Source organism: Lagenorhynchus albirostris, chromosome 8, assembly GCF_949774975.1.
Source record: "Lagenorhynchus albirostris chromosome 8, mLagAlb1.1, whole genome shotgun sequence".
In the NCBI taxonomy this organism is placed as follows: domain Eukaryota; kingdom Metazoa; phylum Chordata; class Mammalia; order Artiodactyla; family Delphinidae; genus Lagenorhynchus; species Lagenorhynchus albirostris.
Genome location: NC_083102.1, coordinates 13410469 through 13428388, shown reverse-complemented (window position 1 = coordinate 13428388; position 17920 = coordinate 13410469). Strand labels below are relative to the sequence as shown.

Here is a 17920-nt window from a genome sequence, read left to right as displayed (position 1 = left end):
GGAAATAGGCAATCTACCTGAAAAAGAATTCAGAGTAATGATAGCAAAGATGATCCAGAATCTCGGAAACAGAATGGCGGCACAGATTGAGAAAATACAAGAAATGTTTAACAAAGATCCAGAAGAACAAACAGAGATGAACAACACAATAAATGAAATGAAACATACACTAAAAGGAATCAGTAACAGATAACTGAGGCAGAAGAACGAATAAGTGAGCTGGAAGACAAAATGGTACAAATAACTTCCGAGGAGCAGAATAAAGAAAAAAGAATGAAAAGAATTGAAGACAATCTCAGAGACCTCTGGGACAACACTAAAAGCACCAACATTCGAATTATAGGGGTCCCAAAAGAAGAAGAGAAAGAGAACGGGTCTGAGAAAATATTTGAAGAGATTATAGTTGAAAACTTCCCTAACATGGGAAAGGAAATAGTCACCCAAGTCCAGGAAGCACAGAGAGTCCCATACAGGACAAATCCTAGGAAGAACACACCAAGACACATATTAATCAAACTAACAAAAATTAAATTCAAAGAAAAAATATTAAAAGCAGCAAGGGAAAACAAAAAATAACATACAAAGGAATCCCCATAAGGTTACCAGCTGATTTTTCAGCGGCAACTCTTCAGGCCAAAAGGGAGGGGCAGGATATACTTAAAGTGATGAAAGAGAAAAACCTACAACCAAGATAACTCTAACCAGCAGGGATCTCATTCAGATTTGATGGAGAAGTCAAAAGCTTTTCGGAAAAGCAAAAGCTAAAAGAATTCAGCACCACCAAACCAGCTTTACAACAAATGCTAAAGAAACTTCTCTAAGCGGGAAACACAAAAGAAAAAGACCCACAAAAACAAACCCAAAATGATTAAGAAAATGGTAATAGGAACATACATATCGATAATATCCTTGAATGTGAATGGATTAAATGCCCCAACCAAAAAACATAGACTGGCTGAATGGATACAAAAACAAGACCCATATATATGCTGTCTACAAGAGACCCACTTCAGACCTAGGGACACGTACAGACTGAAAGTGAAGGGATGGAAAAAGATATTCCATGCAAATGGAAATCAAAAGAAAGCTGGAGTAGCAATACTTGTATCAGATAAAATAGACTTTAAAATAAAGACTGTTACAAGAGATAAGGAGGGACACCACATAATGATCAAAGGATCAATCCAAGAAGATGTAACAATTATAAATGTTTATGCACCCAACATAGGAGCACCTCAATACATAAGGCAAATGCTAACAACCATGAAAGAAATCGAAAGTAACACAGTAATAGTAGGGGACTTTAGCACCCCACTTACACCAATGGACAGATTATCCAAACAGAAAATAAATAAGGAAACACAAGCTTTAAATGACACAACAGACCAGGCAGATCTAATTGATATTTATCCACCAAAAAGTGGCAGAATATACTTTCTTCTCAAGTGCACATGGAACATTCTCCAGGATAGATCACATCTTGGGTCACAAATCAAGCCTCGGAAAATTTAACAAAACTCAAATCATATCAAGCATCTTTTCTGACCACAACGCTATGAGACTGGAAATCAATTAGAAGAAAAAAACTGTAAAAAACAAAAATACATGGAGGCGGGCTTCCCTGGTGGCGCAGTGGTTGAGAGTCCACCTGCCGATGCAGGGGACACAGGTTCATGCCTCAATCCTGGAAGATAGCACATGCCGTGGAGCGGCTGGGCCCGTGAGCCATGGCCGCTGGGCCTGCGTGTCCGGAGCCTGTGCTCCACAACGGGAGAGGCCACAACAGTGAGAGGCCCGCATACTGCAAAAAAAAAAAAAACCCAAAAAACATGGAGGCTAAACAGTGCGCTACTAAATAACCAAGAGATCACTGAAGAAATCAAAGAAATTAAAAAATACATAGAAACAAATGACAACGAAAACACCACGACCCAAAACCTATGGGACATAGCAAAAGCAGTTCTAAGAGGGAAATTTATAGCAATTCAATCTCATCTCAAATAAACAATCTAACCCTACACTTAAAACAACTAGACAAAGAAGAACAAAGAAAACCCAAAGTCAGTAGAAGGAAAGAAATCATAAAGATCAGAGCAGAAATAAATGAAATAGAAATGAAGAAAACAGTAGTAAAGATCAATAAAACTAAGAGTTGGTTCTTTGAGAAGATAAACAAAATTGAAAAACCTTAGCCAGACTCATCAAGAAGAAAAGGGAGAGGACGCAAATCAATAAAATTAGAAATGAAAAAGGAGAAATCACAACTGACACTGCAGAAATACAAAGGATTATAAGAGAATACAACAAACAACTACATGCCAATAAAAAGGACAACCACGAAGAAATGGACAAATTCTTGGAAAGGTACAATTTTCCAAGACTGACCCAGGAAGAATTAGAAAAGATAAACAGATCTATCACAAGTAATGAAATTGAAACTGTAACTTAAAATCTTCTAACAAACAAAAGTCCAGGGCCAGACGGCCTCACAGGCGAATTCTATCAAACATGTAGAGATCCTTCTCAAACTCTTCCAAAAAAACTGCAGAGGGAGAAACACTCCCAAATTCCTTCTACGAAGCCACCATCATCCTGATACCAAAACCAGAAAAAGATATCACAAAAAAAGAAAATTATAGACCAATATCACTGATGAACACAGATGCAAAAATCCTGAAGAAAATACTAGAAAACAGAATCCAACAACACATTAAAAGGATCACACACTATGAACAAGTGGGATTTACCCCAGGGATGCAAGGATTCTTCAATATACGCAAATCAATCAATGTGATACACCACATTAACAAATTAAGGAATAAAAACCATATAATCATCTCAATAGATGCAGAAAAAGCTTTTGACAAAATTCAACACCCGTTTATGATAAAAACTCTCCAGAAAATGGGCAAAGAGGGAACCTACCTCAACATAATAAAAGACACATATGACAAACCCACAGCAAGCATCATACTCAATGGTGAAAAACTGAAAGCATTTCCACTAAGATCAGGAACAAGACAAGGATGTCCACTCTCGCCATTCTTATTCAACATAGTTTTGGAAGTCCTAGCCATAGCAATAGAAGAAAAAGAAATAAAAGGAATACAAATTGGAAAAGAAATAAAACTGTCACTGTTTGCTGATGACATGATACTATACATAGAGAATCCTAAAGATGCCACCAGAAAACTACTAGAACTAATTAATGAATTTGGTAAGGTTGCAGGATACAAAATTAACACACAGAAATCTCTGGCATTCCTATACACCAACAATGAAAAATCAGAAAGAGAAATTAAGGAAACACTCCCATTTACCACTGCAACAAAAAGAATAAAATACCTAGGAATAAACCTGCCTAAGGAGGTGAAAGACCTGTACTCAGAAAACTATAAAATACTAATGAAAGAAATCAAAGATGACAAAAAGAGATGGAGAAATATACCATGTTCTTGCATTGGAAGAATCAATATTGTGAAAATGACTATACTAGCCAAAGCAATCTACAGATTCAATGCAATCCCTATCAAACTACCAATGGCATTCTTCACAGAATTAGAACAAAAAATTTTACAATTCATATGGAAACACAAACACATATGGAAAATGACTATACTAGCCAAAGCAATCTTGAGAAAGAAAAATGGAGCTGGAAGAATAAGGCTCCCTGACTTCAAACTATACCACAAAGCTACAGTAATCAAGACAGTATGGTACTGGCACAAAAACAGAAATATAGATCAATGGTACAAGATAGAATGCCCAGAGATAAACCCACACACACATGGGCACCTAATTTACAATAAAGGAGGCAAGAACATAGAATGGAGAAAAGACGGCCTCTTCAATAAGTGGTGCTGGGAAAACTGGACATGTGAAAGAATGAAATTAGAACACTACCTAACACCATACACAAAAATAAACTACAAATGGATTAAAGACTTAATATAAGACCAGACACTATAAAACTCTTAGAGGAAAACATAGGAAAAACACGCTTTGACATAAACCACAGCAAGATCTTTTTTGACCCACCTCCTAGAGTTCGGAAATAAAACCAAAAATAAACAAATGGGTCTTAATTAAACTTAAAAGCTTTGCACAGCAAAGGAAACCATAAACAAGACGAAAAGACAACCCTCAGAATGGGAGAAAATATTTGCAAATGAAACAACAAAGGATTAATCTCCAAAATATACAAACAGCTCAATATCAAAAAACAAACAATCCAGTTTAAAAATGGGTGGAAGACCTAAATAGACATTTCACCAAGGAAGACGTACAGATAGCCAAGAGACACATGAAAAGATGCTCAACATCACTAATTATTAGAGAAATGCAAATCAAAACTACAATGAGGTATCACCTCACACCAGTCAGAATGGCCATCATCAAAAAATCTAGGAAAAAAAAAAAAACTCTAGAAACAATAAATGCTGGAAAGGGTATGGTGAAAAGGGAACCCTCCTGCACTATTGGTGGGAATGTAAATTGATACAACCACCAAGGAGAACAGTATGGAGGTTCCTTAAAAAACTAAAACTGGAACTACCATATGACCCAGCAATCCCACTACGGGGCATATACCCTGAGAAAACCAAAATTCAAAGAGACATGCACCACAATGTTCATTGCAGCACTATTTACAATAGCCAGGACATGGAACCAACCTAACTGTCCACCAACAGATGAATGGATAAAGAAGATGTGGCACATATATACAGTGGAATATTACTCAGCCGTTAAGAAAAACTGAGTTATTTGTAGTGAGGTGGATCCACCTAGAGTGTGTCATACAGAGTGAAGTTAAGTCAGAAAGAGAAAAACAAATACCGTATGCTAACGCATATATATGGAATCTAAAAAAAAAAGGTACTAATGAACCTAGTTGCAGGAGAGAAATAAAGAGGTAGACATAGAAAATGGACTTGAGGACATGGATAGGGTGGGAGGGCAAAGTTGGGGCAAAGTGAGAGTAGCATGGACATATATACACCATCAAATGTAAAATAGTTGGCTGGTGGGAAGCAGCAGCTTAGCACAGCGAGATCTGCTTGGTGCTTTGCGATAACCTAGAGGGGTGGGATAGGGAGGGTGTGAGGGAGGCTAAGAGGGAGGGGATATGGGGACATGTGTATACATATGGCTGATTCTCTTTGTTATGCAACAGAAACTAACACAGTATTGTGAAGCAATTATACTCCAATAAAGATTTTTTTTAAAAAAATCTTGCAGAGACCATCCTACTACAAAGAATCGCTCATTCACAGTGGGATGGATTTCTAACACCTATTGCCCTTTTTAATATTGTGACTGACTACAAAAGACATATCTGGGTTTTTTAGTTTTGGGTTTTTTTTTTGAGGAGTGTCGTATCAGTTTTTTCCTTCTAGCAATATTGCAATGAAAAAAATCAGCAGAGAGCAAAATGACCACTAAACTCAGATACCAGGGGTTCCATTTCTGGGATCCTTCCTACAGTCACATGGAAAGAATCTTGTATTTCTTCTCTACCCTTACTAGATTTCCTCAGTAAAACAGATGTGAGATAGCCTAACATCAATATCCCACCCGTCAATAATTTCTTAGTCTTTTGAACTCTAAGCATTTGAACCCAATAGCTGACACAATTCTTTTCTGATAACAGGATGCTAAAATTGGCTATGACACTGTCAAAATATCTTACCTAGTGTGATCATTTAAAGTATGCCTGGGACTTCCCTGGTGGCGCAGTGGTTAAGAATACGCCTGTCAATGCAGGGGACACGGGTTAGAGCCCTGGTCCGGGAAGATCTCACATGCTGCGGAACAACTAAGCCTGTGTGTCACAACTACTGAGCCTGCGCTCTAGAGCCCACAAGCCACAACTACTGAGCCGTCATGCCACAACTACTGAAGCCCACGTGCCTAGAGCCCGTGCTCCACAACAAGAGAAGCCACCATAATGACAAGCCAGCACACCGCAATAAAGAGTAGCGCCCGCTCACTGCAACTAGAGAAAGCGCGCACAGCAACGAAGACCCAACACAGCCAAAAAGAAAATTTTAAATAAATTTTTTAAAAAACCTTAAAATATATAAAATAAAATATGCCCAAAATTCTTTAACAGTCCTCCCCCCTTCAACAGGTGGAGGCCAATTTCTTTCCCCTTGAAAGTGGGCTGGACTTAGTGACTCGCTTGTAATAAACAGAATATAGTGGAAGTGACAGTGTGTGACTTCTGAGACTAGATCATAAAAAGGTATTGTGGCTTCGTCCTTGCTGTCTCTCTTGAATCACTTACTCTGGGGACAAGTTAGTGTGAGGACACTAAAGCAGCCCTAGGGAAATGTCCACGAGGCGAGGAACTAAGGCCTCCCACCAACAGATGTGTGAGTGAGCCACCTTCCAAGTGGTCTTCCGGCCCCCATTGAGACTTCAGATGATGGCAGCTCTGGCTGAAATCTTGGCTGCAATCTCTTGAGAGTCTCCAAGCTAGAACCACCCACTCAGCTAAGCCACGCCAAGATTCCAGACTCCAGAAACTATGAGATAATAAATGTTTACGATTTTCAAGCTGCTGAATTTCAGGGTAACTTGTTTAACATCAATAGATAACTAATACACTTAGATATTTTCTAAACTGAGAAGATAAAGAAAAGCTCTAACTGGGACTTCCCTGGTGGTCCAGGGTTAGGTCTCAGCACTTCCACTGCAGGGGGTATGGGTTTGTTCCCTGATCAGGGAACTAAGATCCCACGTGCCGCGCGGTGCGGCCAAAAAGAAAAAGAGAAGCAAAGCTCTACCCAATTGCTAGCAGAACCCACAGAACCCACTACTGCTGAATTGCAATTTAACAGGATTATGATACCAATTCAATGAATGATTATAGAGATTACTTAATAACTAATCCCTCTTGATTTTCCACGTTCTGAGATAGATACTAGAGACTGTTCTGAAGCATTTTCTGTAAATCTTGGCTTAAAATTTAGTCTTGCGAGCTCAAGTGGTTTATGAAAGTTTAGTTGGAATGAGAAGCCCTCTTAACTAGTAACCTAATACACTGTTCCAAATGCCTATGATCTCATTTTCTCTCCATAATTCATACTAATAGAGAACTGAAACTAGTCCCAACTGGTCAAATATGAACCTTATTCTTGGTCTTTAAGAGGAGATGCCATTAACAAACATGCCTTCACCACACCCTATTCCTAGGTGTGCTCCTAAGTTGCTCCTCAGGCACTATTTAAATTTAGGACTGTATTATAAACTCATTTTTTAAATGTAATACATTCCCTCCAAGAGAGAGATGTCAGTGTGCTAACATTTCTAATGAGCACTTTTTAAAGTACTATTTTAGGGAATTTGCTGGCCATCCAGTGGTTAGGACTTGGTGCATTCACTGCCATGACCCGGGTTCAATCGCCGGTTGGGGAACTAAGATCCTGCAAGCTGCGAGGCATGGCAAAAAAAAAAAAAAAAAAAAAAAAAAAAAAAAGGACTATTTTAAATCTATTATTTACAAAGTTGTTGGAATTATGTATTTTCCTCTCATTTTTTTCTGCCAACCTCTCCATCCACCCCTGAACAAAACTGAATTGGAAACAAATTCTTACCTGCAGCGGTCTCCATAAATACAGTACCCTCGCTGAAAATACTTGCACACTACACCATATGGACTGTCAGAGAGGTCATGTGAGTATCGACAGTTATCTCCTTCCTTACAAACCCCATGCATGAAATACCTGTGAGACAAAGAACCACAAGTTGGTTTATAAGTCAGTACTCAAAGAATTCATGACCAATATATTCTAATAACACAGGAGCACTATATACTAGTACTTTATTCTACTGTTATAGTCTATCTACACAAACACGAGAAATGAACACAAAGAAAGTAGAACTAGACTGTATGACCATAAAATTATCAATGATGGTACTACAGGAAGGTTGCTTATAGATACAGACACCAATTTAAACTTTGAGGTCATCATTAATCTTGTCTCTACGGGTTAAGTCTGACTACTGCTCTCATTTTACAGTCCTACAGAGGTAGCTTCTTGTTTTCCACTAACTTCAGCCATAATGGCAGCTCTATCTGCAAAAAAATCAAAGATAAGCAAGAAACAACGTAAACCTGAACGGGTCAGACTACTGTATATGTTTCAATTCTTTGAGAAACCATTTTAATTCTTTAAAAGCCACATGTGAAAATACAAGTAAAATTTGTTGCAAAGGTAGAGGCAAAGGGAAATCACTTTCTGTCCTTCATTTAGCAGACTCTGGTTCTGAAGGAGAACATGTGTACCTATCTAGCAGTTTCCAAAAACCAAGTATCAGAGAATGACTCAGTTTCTAAGAGGACCTGGGAATTTGCTACAAGTGCAACTTCTGAGACCTCACCTCAGACCAACTAAACTGGAAATGGGGCGGGGGGGGGGGCAAGCAGCAATCTGTAAGTAACTAGGTGGATCAGGGAAGTGATAAGGGGCTTTATTTTTTGTAGATAATCCTGATCTTGTAAAGTGGGTAGAACTACCACCACCCCTTGCATCCTCCCTCCCATCCCTGACTTTGGTCTCTTTCTCTTGAGTAGAGTTATGAAAATTTCGTGTTGGCAGACCATTAACTGCCCCAAATATGCATCTATGTACAGCTGATCCAGAGTAAGGAAAAAGTGCCTACCTCCTGGGTGTGTCAATTATCTAGAGAAGGAAGGTAAAATAGCATTAAGTGCACTCCACTTGTCCACTGGATTGAAGGATATATAGAAAAGAGACTCATATTTACCTAAAGGAGCCTTGAAGAAGCCTGCCCCAAATTGAAATGTGAAAGGTTCTATTCAAATTACTGGCATGGGGCTTCCCTGGTGGAGCAGTGGTTGGGAATCCGCCTGCCAATGTGGGGGACACAAGTTCGAGCCCTGGTGCCGGAGGATCCCACATGCCACACAGCAACTAGGCCTGTGCGCCACAACTGCTGAGCCTGCGCTCTGGAGCCCTGAGAGCCACAACTACTGAGCCTGCGTGCCACAACTACTGAAGCCCACGCTCCTGGTGCCCGTCCTCCACAACAAGAGAAGCCACTGCAATGAGAGGCCAGCTCACCGCAACAGGGAGTGGCCTGAGAGCCCACGAGCAGCAACGAGGACCAAACGCAGCCAAAAATAAATTAATTAATTAATTTTAAAAAATGACTGGCATGTATACCTTCTATGTGACACAGAAAGAAAAAATGTTAACATCTTGGTGGAACAGTTATAATTATCAAGAAGATCCTGAACTACCCTGGGGTTTCAGTCTGTAACAAAACATAAGAATATAGTAATAGGAAGTCAAATTCTAACTATAATTAACCTAATTTCAACTATTATCAGGTTTAACTTAATCTAACTAGGTCTGAACTTTTGCTCAACTACAGGGCAACTTTCTGCAAGCTTTGAAGCTGTCTGAGCACCACATAACACAAATTTGAGTTAAACCACTTGAGCCAATAGGTACTTTTTGACTGTATAAATGAACAGATTAACACTTAAAAAAACGCAACAACCCAACAAGTCAATAATTTCATTGTAATCACCACTAGTATAATCATGCTTCAAAGTATCTATAAAAGTATCCACACACACACAAAAAAAGTATCCACAGTTGGTAATTGCTTATTCATTTCAAACAGTCTCACTGTTTGAATACAGTTGCTTACTGTCCCATCCCCAGTGGGAACTTTCACAATTCTCAACACAAGACAAAGCTGTCTATACCTTCAATATTCTTTGGGGTCAGTTTGAAGTCAGAGGTGCACATACTGATACAGTTTTTTTTTTTTTTTTTTTTTTGCGGTACGCGAGCCTCTCACCGTCGTGGCCTCTCCCATTGCGGAGCACAGGCTCCGGACGCACAGGCCCAGCGGCCATGGCTCACGGGTGCAGCCGCTCCGCAGCATGTGGGATCCTCCCGGACCGGGGCACGAACCCATGTCCCCTGCATCGGCAGGCGGACTCTCAACCACTGTGCCACCAGGGAAGCCCCTGATACAGTTTTAAGGCTTGATAAAATACCTGCCCCCTGGAGATTGCAGAGCCGTTACTCCAAGGAGTTCAGCTCCCTGACACCTGCATTTCAATGTCCAGCAGGATGCTCTTCCTGAACACTTGTGCAACACCTCACACCACTATTACTTTCTGACATCCATGATAGTAAAAACTGTTCTCGAGAATCCAAAATGAAAGAGTAAAACTCAGAGTCACTGGCCCAAGACAGTGTAGCATGGCCTGTTGGCACCTTTTGACCAAGAGCATAATACAGCAATGACCAAGAATGGAGAGAACAGAGGGGAGGACAGGCTGGAAGGCTAGGGAAACAGATTCTGCAGGGCCTTTTAAGTCAAGTTATCTTAAAGCAGTAAGAAACCACTTAAAGATCTGAAACAAGGACATGTCAGAATTAAATTTAAATTTTAAAACACTACATTAAACTGCCTTCTTCCAGGTGACGTGTCTGGGCCAGCTGATTACATTTACGTCTAGGGACTTCAGTTGATTCCAAGTTTCAAGAGCCAGCAGTGGATGCAGCCACCAGAACAGTTAATACAATCGGGCTGCAGCAGCAGTCAACTGTTTGGATCCAGGTAGTAATAAAAAGCACACAGTTTAAGAACTGGGAAGACTGTTTAAATTCCAGCTTTGTGACCCTCAGTAAAGCTATTTTGCCTTAGTTTCGCCACTCTTTCAGATTTAAGAACTTAAAAAAAAACAAAAAAAACCCTCCATGTGTGCAGTAGCAGCTGCATAGTGTCTTTGCTGGCACTGAGTTCATTTCCCCATCTCCCCTTCCATATCTCTTCTCTGCCTTGACTACATTTGTTTCCGACCACACACTGTAAGAGGTACACACTAACGAATCGGATAAGAAAAGCAAGAGACCTAGATGTCATGCCATAAGAAGATTTTAAGTAACTGGAGTAGTTTGGCCAGAAGACAAAGGAATAGCCTTTTGCAGCACTATTCCTGGCAAAGTCAATACATGTGGGAAGCTACATCATAAACCTGGCTCAGCGTAAGGACCGAGAACTAGAACTATCCAGCAATGAAATAAGCTCCTGAGGTCCAGAACTAGCATCACCAAAGGAATTCAAGCAGACACAAATCACCTGATACCGCAGAATCAACAGAAACACTAGAATACAAGCCCTAATTAGTTACTGCCAAATACTAAGCATTATTTTACATGGTTGTTTGGTACATATGGTCTGGGTTTCTGGTTTGTTTTACTTGCCTTTTGTCTCTCAGTGATATTAACACTGTTGGTATAAACAGTCCTCACAGTGAAATCCCTTCTTGCCAATCCATGTCTAAGAGATTATGACATGATAGTGTAAGTTATAACCTAAAGAGGAAGAAAGGCAACTCTCCCAAGAATTTCTCCCCATTTTCTTTTTTAAATGCCACCACCAAAAAGTCATTATCCAAATTCACCTTAATGCCAGTGTCCAGGCTGAGCTTGCCTTCAGTTAAAGGCTGGGTCATATGATTTCTATGGTTCCTTCCACCTTGAAGATTCTATGACTCCAATCAGACATTGTCCACTAATAAAGACAAATACAACTGACTAGAATCCCCGACTGTTGTACCTCTTGGAAACGTAAGCATGGTTACCAAGATATATATAAGAAACCCCAACAGTAGCTTGTGAGGGTGTAAGAGAACCACCCAATACCCTCAAAGTACTTCTAGGCGTCATAACAACCTGTCTGGGGATTTACAGAATATTAATTAATTTGGCACTTAATCACTTAATCTGCTGTGACACTGTTTACTCTGTTACTTAATTCTTGATAAGTACATGTACCCTATTTCTCAAACTAGATTGTAAATTCCTGGTGTTTAAGAACTATAGTTTATTCTGCTTTTTATCTTCTATAGTACCTGTACACGTAATACTTAGATATGTGTTCAGTAAAAACTGTAGAAGACACTAGGTGTCATGGGGAATCACAGTGCCAGTAGCAAATTAATTTCTCTTTCCCTGGGCTGAATAACTTTTTCAATGCCATCCCTTCAAAAAACACTAAAGTCTGAAGGCAATAAATTTTACTGTGGATATCACAGCACTTGGATAAAGACTTTCCGGAAAAATTCCCTTCATTTTTACACTACACTTAAAGTTTTTGAAAAATCAAAACGAAAAAACACTTGGTTTTTGTGTATTATTTCAATACACTCGTCTACCATTGTAGAAGCACTCTGATAAAACATTGTCTAAGTTCAAAATTACAACCTGCAAGTTACGACTTTGTTGTTTTAACCCCCAACACTCAAGAAAACTAGAAGAAGCAATAGCATTTCTAGTTCACAGCACTAAATTCTAATAAAAGATATCAAAATGGCCTGGTGGGGGCAGCATAACACAGTTCCTTGGGAAAAGTATACCTAGGTTTTCCTTAAAGGCCGCGAAGATAAACACAATGACAGAATTTCAAGAGAAATATTTAGACAATTACTAACCAACAAGAAAATACAGATGATTCTGAGCAACCAAAAACAAATTTATAACATCCAAACAGCTAAGAGGATTATACCCTTGGTGAAGAAAACAGCCTTAGTCAAATTCCTAGATATAAAGAGGGGAAGAGGCACAAACTAGAACACTATCTTGAATTCTCTTCAAAGGAGATTTTGCTATCAAACACAATGAAAATATTTATAATACAGTGCATTTCTGCATTTCCTTCAACATCTAGCTCTATGTCTCTCGTTGTAAGCACTAATGCTTATTTACTGAATAACTGAATGAGGTAGTCCCAGAAAGATATACACATGTTCTATTAAGTCCTTTGTCTTTGCTGATTTACAAGGGTCGTCCACTTCTTAACGAAAGCAGAGGAATCTTACAAGCACATATCAAAGTGGGTAATTTTAGGTGTGGATTTATCAAGATCAATTTAAGCATTTACTGAGTATACCAGGCACTGAGTAAAGCCCTACAGATACAATGATAAACAAAACAGGGCCCCTGCTCTCAGAAAGCTCAAAGCTTACAATAAATAAATGAAGATATCATATTTGGTATTCCCCTATTCAAAAGGAAGAAAGATTTTTTAACAGGAGATCGTGTTACTACTTAGAACAACTGAAAACAATATCAAATATTAAAACCCAAGACTCATCAACTAGCCTGTGCTTTTTTGGATAACTGTCTCAAGCAAAAGCTATAGACAGCTTTATATGAAAAACAAAAACAACAGCATATCTAAGCCTGTATCTGATACATAATGCTTCTTAGAAATATTACTCAGCTACGTAAATTCCTTAAATATATAAATCTATTGGTTCATGGGCAAGGAACTCCCACTGGTCCAGGATCGATCTGGGATCTTACAGAAACTCAAAGATCCTAAAGGTAGACAAAAAGGAATGATTAGTCTGGTGAGCTGTTCTGAATTCTGGTGACACTGGTGAGGAAGTAGAAAAGGAGAAGTAGATCAGGGAAAAGTGCCTAACAGAGGGGAAAGTAAAGTGTAGAAGTGATAACGCATTCTGGGCAGAAATGAGTTGAGCTCAGATACAGACGCAACAGGATAGTAATGAGACAAGTAATATATAGTAATGTCAAGTTAGTGATGGGTATTCAAGGCTAAACTATATTGAGATCACAGTCTGTGTAAAATCAAGGCACTGAATAGAGTTCTTAAAGAACCCACATATTAAAGGAAGATTAGTCTGTGTATAGATAGATTGGAACTGCAGGATGAATGGCTAGAAAATTCAGGAATGTAAAAGGTTACACTACTCCCTTTATTTTTATATTTTTAATTTTTATTTATTTATTTTTTTGCGGTACGCTGTCCTCTCACTGCTGTGGCCTCTCCCGTTGCAGAGCACAGGCTCCCGACGCGCAGGCTCAGCGGCCATGGCTCACGGGCCTAGCCGCTCCGCGGCATGTGGGATCTTCCCGGACCGGGGCACAAACCCGTGTCCCCTGCATCGGCAGGCGGATTCTCAACCACTGCACCACCAGGGAAACCCCTAGTCCCTTTATTTTTAAAAGAGTCAACCAGCACATACATATCAACTGTAACATTGTAGATAAAAGAGAAGTAACAGACTCAAATAATTGGTTCCATTAATAGGAATTTTAAAATTCTCATTCTTTGGGATACTGCACAAGTATTCTAAGGATCTACAGATCACTGATAAAAGAAGCTACCTAAAACGGCTTTTATGCTTTCTACATCCCGTTACTGAAAATAAACTTAATTAAACTTATCATTCATGCCTTAAATGTATCATGTTAAGCACTGAGAACGCTTCACTCTCGCTGTTAATACCAGGGAAGTGAGTTTTGTATATTAAGAATATTTTCAAACATTTACATATAAATTAAATTACCCCACCTAAGTGAAAACCGGCGTTTCAACTGATTTTTTCAACCGATTGAAAAACAAAAGCTTCTAGGCGCTTACTGATCACTTTTTAAAAATCCAAGTACAACATCCAATTAAATGCCCTAATCTTAAACGTACAGCTCGATAATTTTTTACAGGCGTGCTACAGGCGTGCACACGTCAGTATAACCGTCCTCCACTAATCACTTATTTTTTTTCCAAGTATTTTCATCCGACATCCCAAACCAAAACAAAATCTCTCTCCTTTGGGAGCGACGAGCTCCTCGACTCCCTTAAGTAAGATGCGTGGATTTCCAAGAGATGATACCTTTAGCCGGGGCACGGTAACGGCAGCTCGTCAAATTTAAGGCGGAGGAGACGACCCCGGCCCGGCACTCGGTTCTAAGACAAAGCTCAGAACCGCCAACCTCGATAAACATACAAAGAAGAAATAACCAAAGCTCCTGCTCCAGGTGGGGCGGGGGCCGAGAGACCCGAGAAGACTTTACAAACGGATGACACGGCGGCGGGGCCCGGCAGCCAAGCCCCCTCGCCGGGGCCCGCGGCGGCGCTCCCCGGCCAGGCAGGGTCGCGGGGAGGCGGCTGGCTCCAGGAGACACCGCCAACCTCCTTCTCGAAACGGCGAGCTGGAGGCAGGGGCTGGGGGTTCCGGCGACAATAAGAAGGAGGGAGGAGTCATCCTACCTCTCCCCGTGCGCGCTGCGCGCTCCGCCGGGTGCGGGGAGACTGCGGGCGGTGCGGCGGCTCCGCAACGAGGCCGCGCGCGCCCGAGCCTCAGCGGCCGGCGGGGGTTGACGCAGCGCGGGCGGCGAGGCCGCGGCGGCCGCGGGGACAGGAACGCCGGCGGCGCCGGCGGCGGCAGCAGCAGCAGCACCGTCGGCGGCGGCTACGAAACGCCGGCTCCCCTCCCACCTCCGGCCGGTCGCCCGCCCCTTCCTCCGGGGTCTCGGTCCCCTCCCCGCGCCCGGCGCCGGCCGCGCTGCGTCTCACCTGCAGGTGACCTGTTTAGTCCAGCCGCCGCTGCTGCCGTCGCTGCCGCCTCCCCCGCCCCCCGCCCCCAGGGACGGGGAGGTGACTGTGGGGGTAGGGGTGGGGGAGGCCGCTGCCGCCGCTGCCGCTCGTGCTCCTGATGTTGTGGCTGTTGTTCCGGGAGCTGCAGCCTCCGCCATTACTGTTTATCCCACACAGCAATGGCGCCGGAACTTCCGGGATCACATAATTCCGGTCCGGCTGCTGGGAGGAGAAGGCGGCAAGGCGAGGGGTGGAGAAGGACACTGAGGCGCCCGCTCGTCCCCCTCTGCCCCGCGTCGCGTCTCAGAGCGATCTCGCCGCTAGCACTGCGGGCCGGAGCCCGAGCGCCCCCAGCCCGCCCCCAGGGCTCTCTGATTGGTGGGCGAGGCAGCCCCGCCTTGGAGGGGCGGGGCGAGGGCGGGCTACCCCAGGTGAGGCCCACCCCCCCCACCTACTGCCCCCAGGCTCCACATCCAGGGAACCAAAGTCCTCATTTCAAGGGCACTGACTTAGAGGAATGCGTCCCAGCATAGGCTGATGCAGTGGAGAGGCGTAGTGGGATTGGGGTCCTGGGTTTGAATCCAGACTTCCCTGGCTCTACCAATTACTAGCTGTACGAATTTGAGCTGGTTACCCATTCTCTCTAGCCTCAGTCTCCTGATCTCTCAAATGGGGGTGAGAGTAGGCCCCACCACATTGGGTTGTGGTGAGGTTTATATATGTGTGGCAATCACTGAGCTTAGTGCCTGGCAGACTAAACACTTAATAAATGTTCTCTCTTATTCTTCCCATCAGAGGTGGGATCTCTCAACCCAAGAGAATAGTATGGTGGCTAAGCAAATGCTCTGCAGTCAGCTTGTCTCCGTTACCTCCAGGCTTCTCCCATTCCTAGCAATGTGTTCTTGAGTAAGTTAACTTACCTCTTAGTCTCCTGCTTTCCATCTGTAAAATAATAATAATAATTTAAAAATAACTCCCTACCCCAGAGACGATTATGAAAATTAAATGAGAGTCCACTGTGCTTCACACTACAGTTTTAACTTAATAGATATTGAATAACAAAAGCTGTCTGAAATATCCCAGCTTCTAAGAGTTATTTCTAAAACTAAGAACATTAAAAAGTATTTAATCCTACCTTCTGATTAAACCCCATGGTCCACACAGATGCTGCATATTAAATCCTGAGCAGTTTTTCATGAGCCCTTAAATTTGCTTTTCTATAGTCTCTCTACCTTGAGAAAGTGAAAATCCACCCCACTGATAATCAGACCACAATGTACCCAACAGACACAAACAAGGACAGTGGCAAAGCCAACAGAAAACAATGTTTCACCCAAGGCCACACCATGACTGCAAAATGACTAACAATCCCCTTTTGAGTAATCACAGCTTTTTGCTAATGACCTTCCCAGCCCCACTTCACTTCTCCCTCTGACCTCCCAAAGAAGATTTATGAGACACCCAGTTTCTAAACTGCCCCACCTCACGACAGCACCCCAAACCAGAGCTGGTCTCCTCTTCTGCTGTGTTGTTACCCAAAAAGAGCTTCAACCCTGTGAGAAGCCCCTCCCTATTCCCCTTGCCAAGATGCCCACATTCCGCTCCTGGGTGGCCTCCCCTGCGGCAGCAAGTTAATAAATCTTTGTTGGACTACAGGTGTGTCCCTGGTAGTCTTTATCTGTTAGGGTTTATCTGTTGTTGTTAAATAACAAAATTTCAACCAAGTCAATTTTATGATCTAATTGGCTTTATTGAACAATTCATGAATTGGACATCTAGAAAGGAGTTGCACTGAGCTGTAGAAAAGGAAAGGTTTTTAAAGGCTGAAAGGGGGCAGAAAAAGGAACTTATTAGCAAAGAAAGCATTGTTCTCCCAAAAAGAACAGAAGGGGCCTACTGGTCATTATCACCTCACCTAGTGCTGACCAGGTAATTCCAGGTTGACTGGTTAAAGGTTACATTCCTGGGGGGTTGAGACAACAGGCTAGGCATTAAGTCTTGGTTTGGTGATGTGAGGTTTAGCACAAGTGACTCCATTTTGGGCCTTCTGTCTCCTTTTTAACACAGTCAAGTGATAAATTGTGTTTTTAAAATGTGGGAGTAGGAAAGGAAGTACTGAAACTTTTTTATGTTAAGAAAGAGGGCCATTTAAAACAATTCTATTTTAGAAAAATCCTCTTGTAAAGTATGGATTCTTTTTGTCTCCTCACTGCTGCCCTCACCTGGAAGCAGTGATGCTCAGCTCAGGGCCCTCAGAGCAGTCACATGAGATGGTAAAAGATCTGAGTCACAGAGATACACCTGGAAAGGCCCTGGGCCTCAACTTTAAGATGGATTGAGGATGGAACCCAGAGCTGTCCCCGAGACCCCATGTGCCCAGCCAAGCTGAGCTCTGAATTTTAGATCTTCCTGTTCAGCCCTGCAGCCAAAGTGACTTTCTCTGCTCCAAGTTCTCCAAGGAGGGTTTCAATCAGGGTAAGGCTTTACTAGGCCCCATCTACAGACCTCATCTCACTTCTGCCCC

The 17920-nt window shown here is 41.9% G+C and overlaps 1 protein-coding gene across 4 annotated transcripts in view; it reads right to left on the bottom strand.

The window, feature by feature from the left end:
- The window catches only part of MKRN1 (makorin ring finger protein 1), a 29065-nt gene extending 13326 nt beyond the window's left edge, over positions 1-15739 (bottom strand). Inside the window, exons 1-2 of one of the 4 annotated variants that reach the window (XM_060156539.1) lie at positions 15376-15739; positions 7599-7727 (exon numbers count right to left, since the gene is read on the bottom strand). In XM_060156539.1, coding sequence (XP_060012522.1) covers positions 7599-7727; positions 15376-15554 — 308 coding nt within the window. In that variant the 5' untranslated portion in view covers positions 15555-15739. Of the gene's footprint in view, positions 1-7598; positions 7728-14692; positions 14953-15069; positions 15182-15375 lie in introns of those variants that run through there. The other 3 variants (XM_060156542.1, XM_060156541.1, XM_060156540.1) reach the window with 3 other exon arrangements.
- Between the last annotated feature and the right edge of the window lie 2181 nt (positions 15740-17920).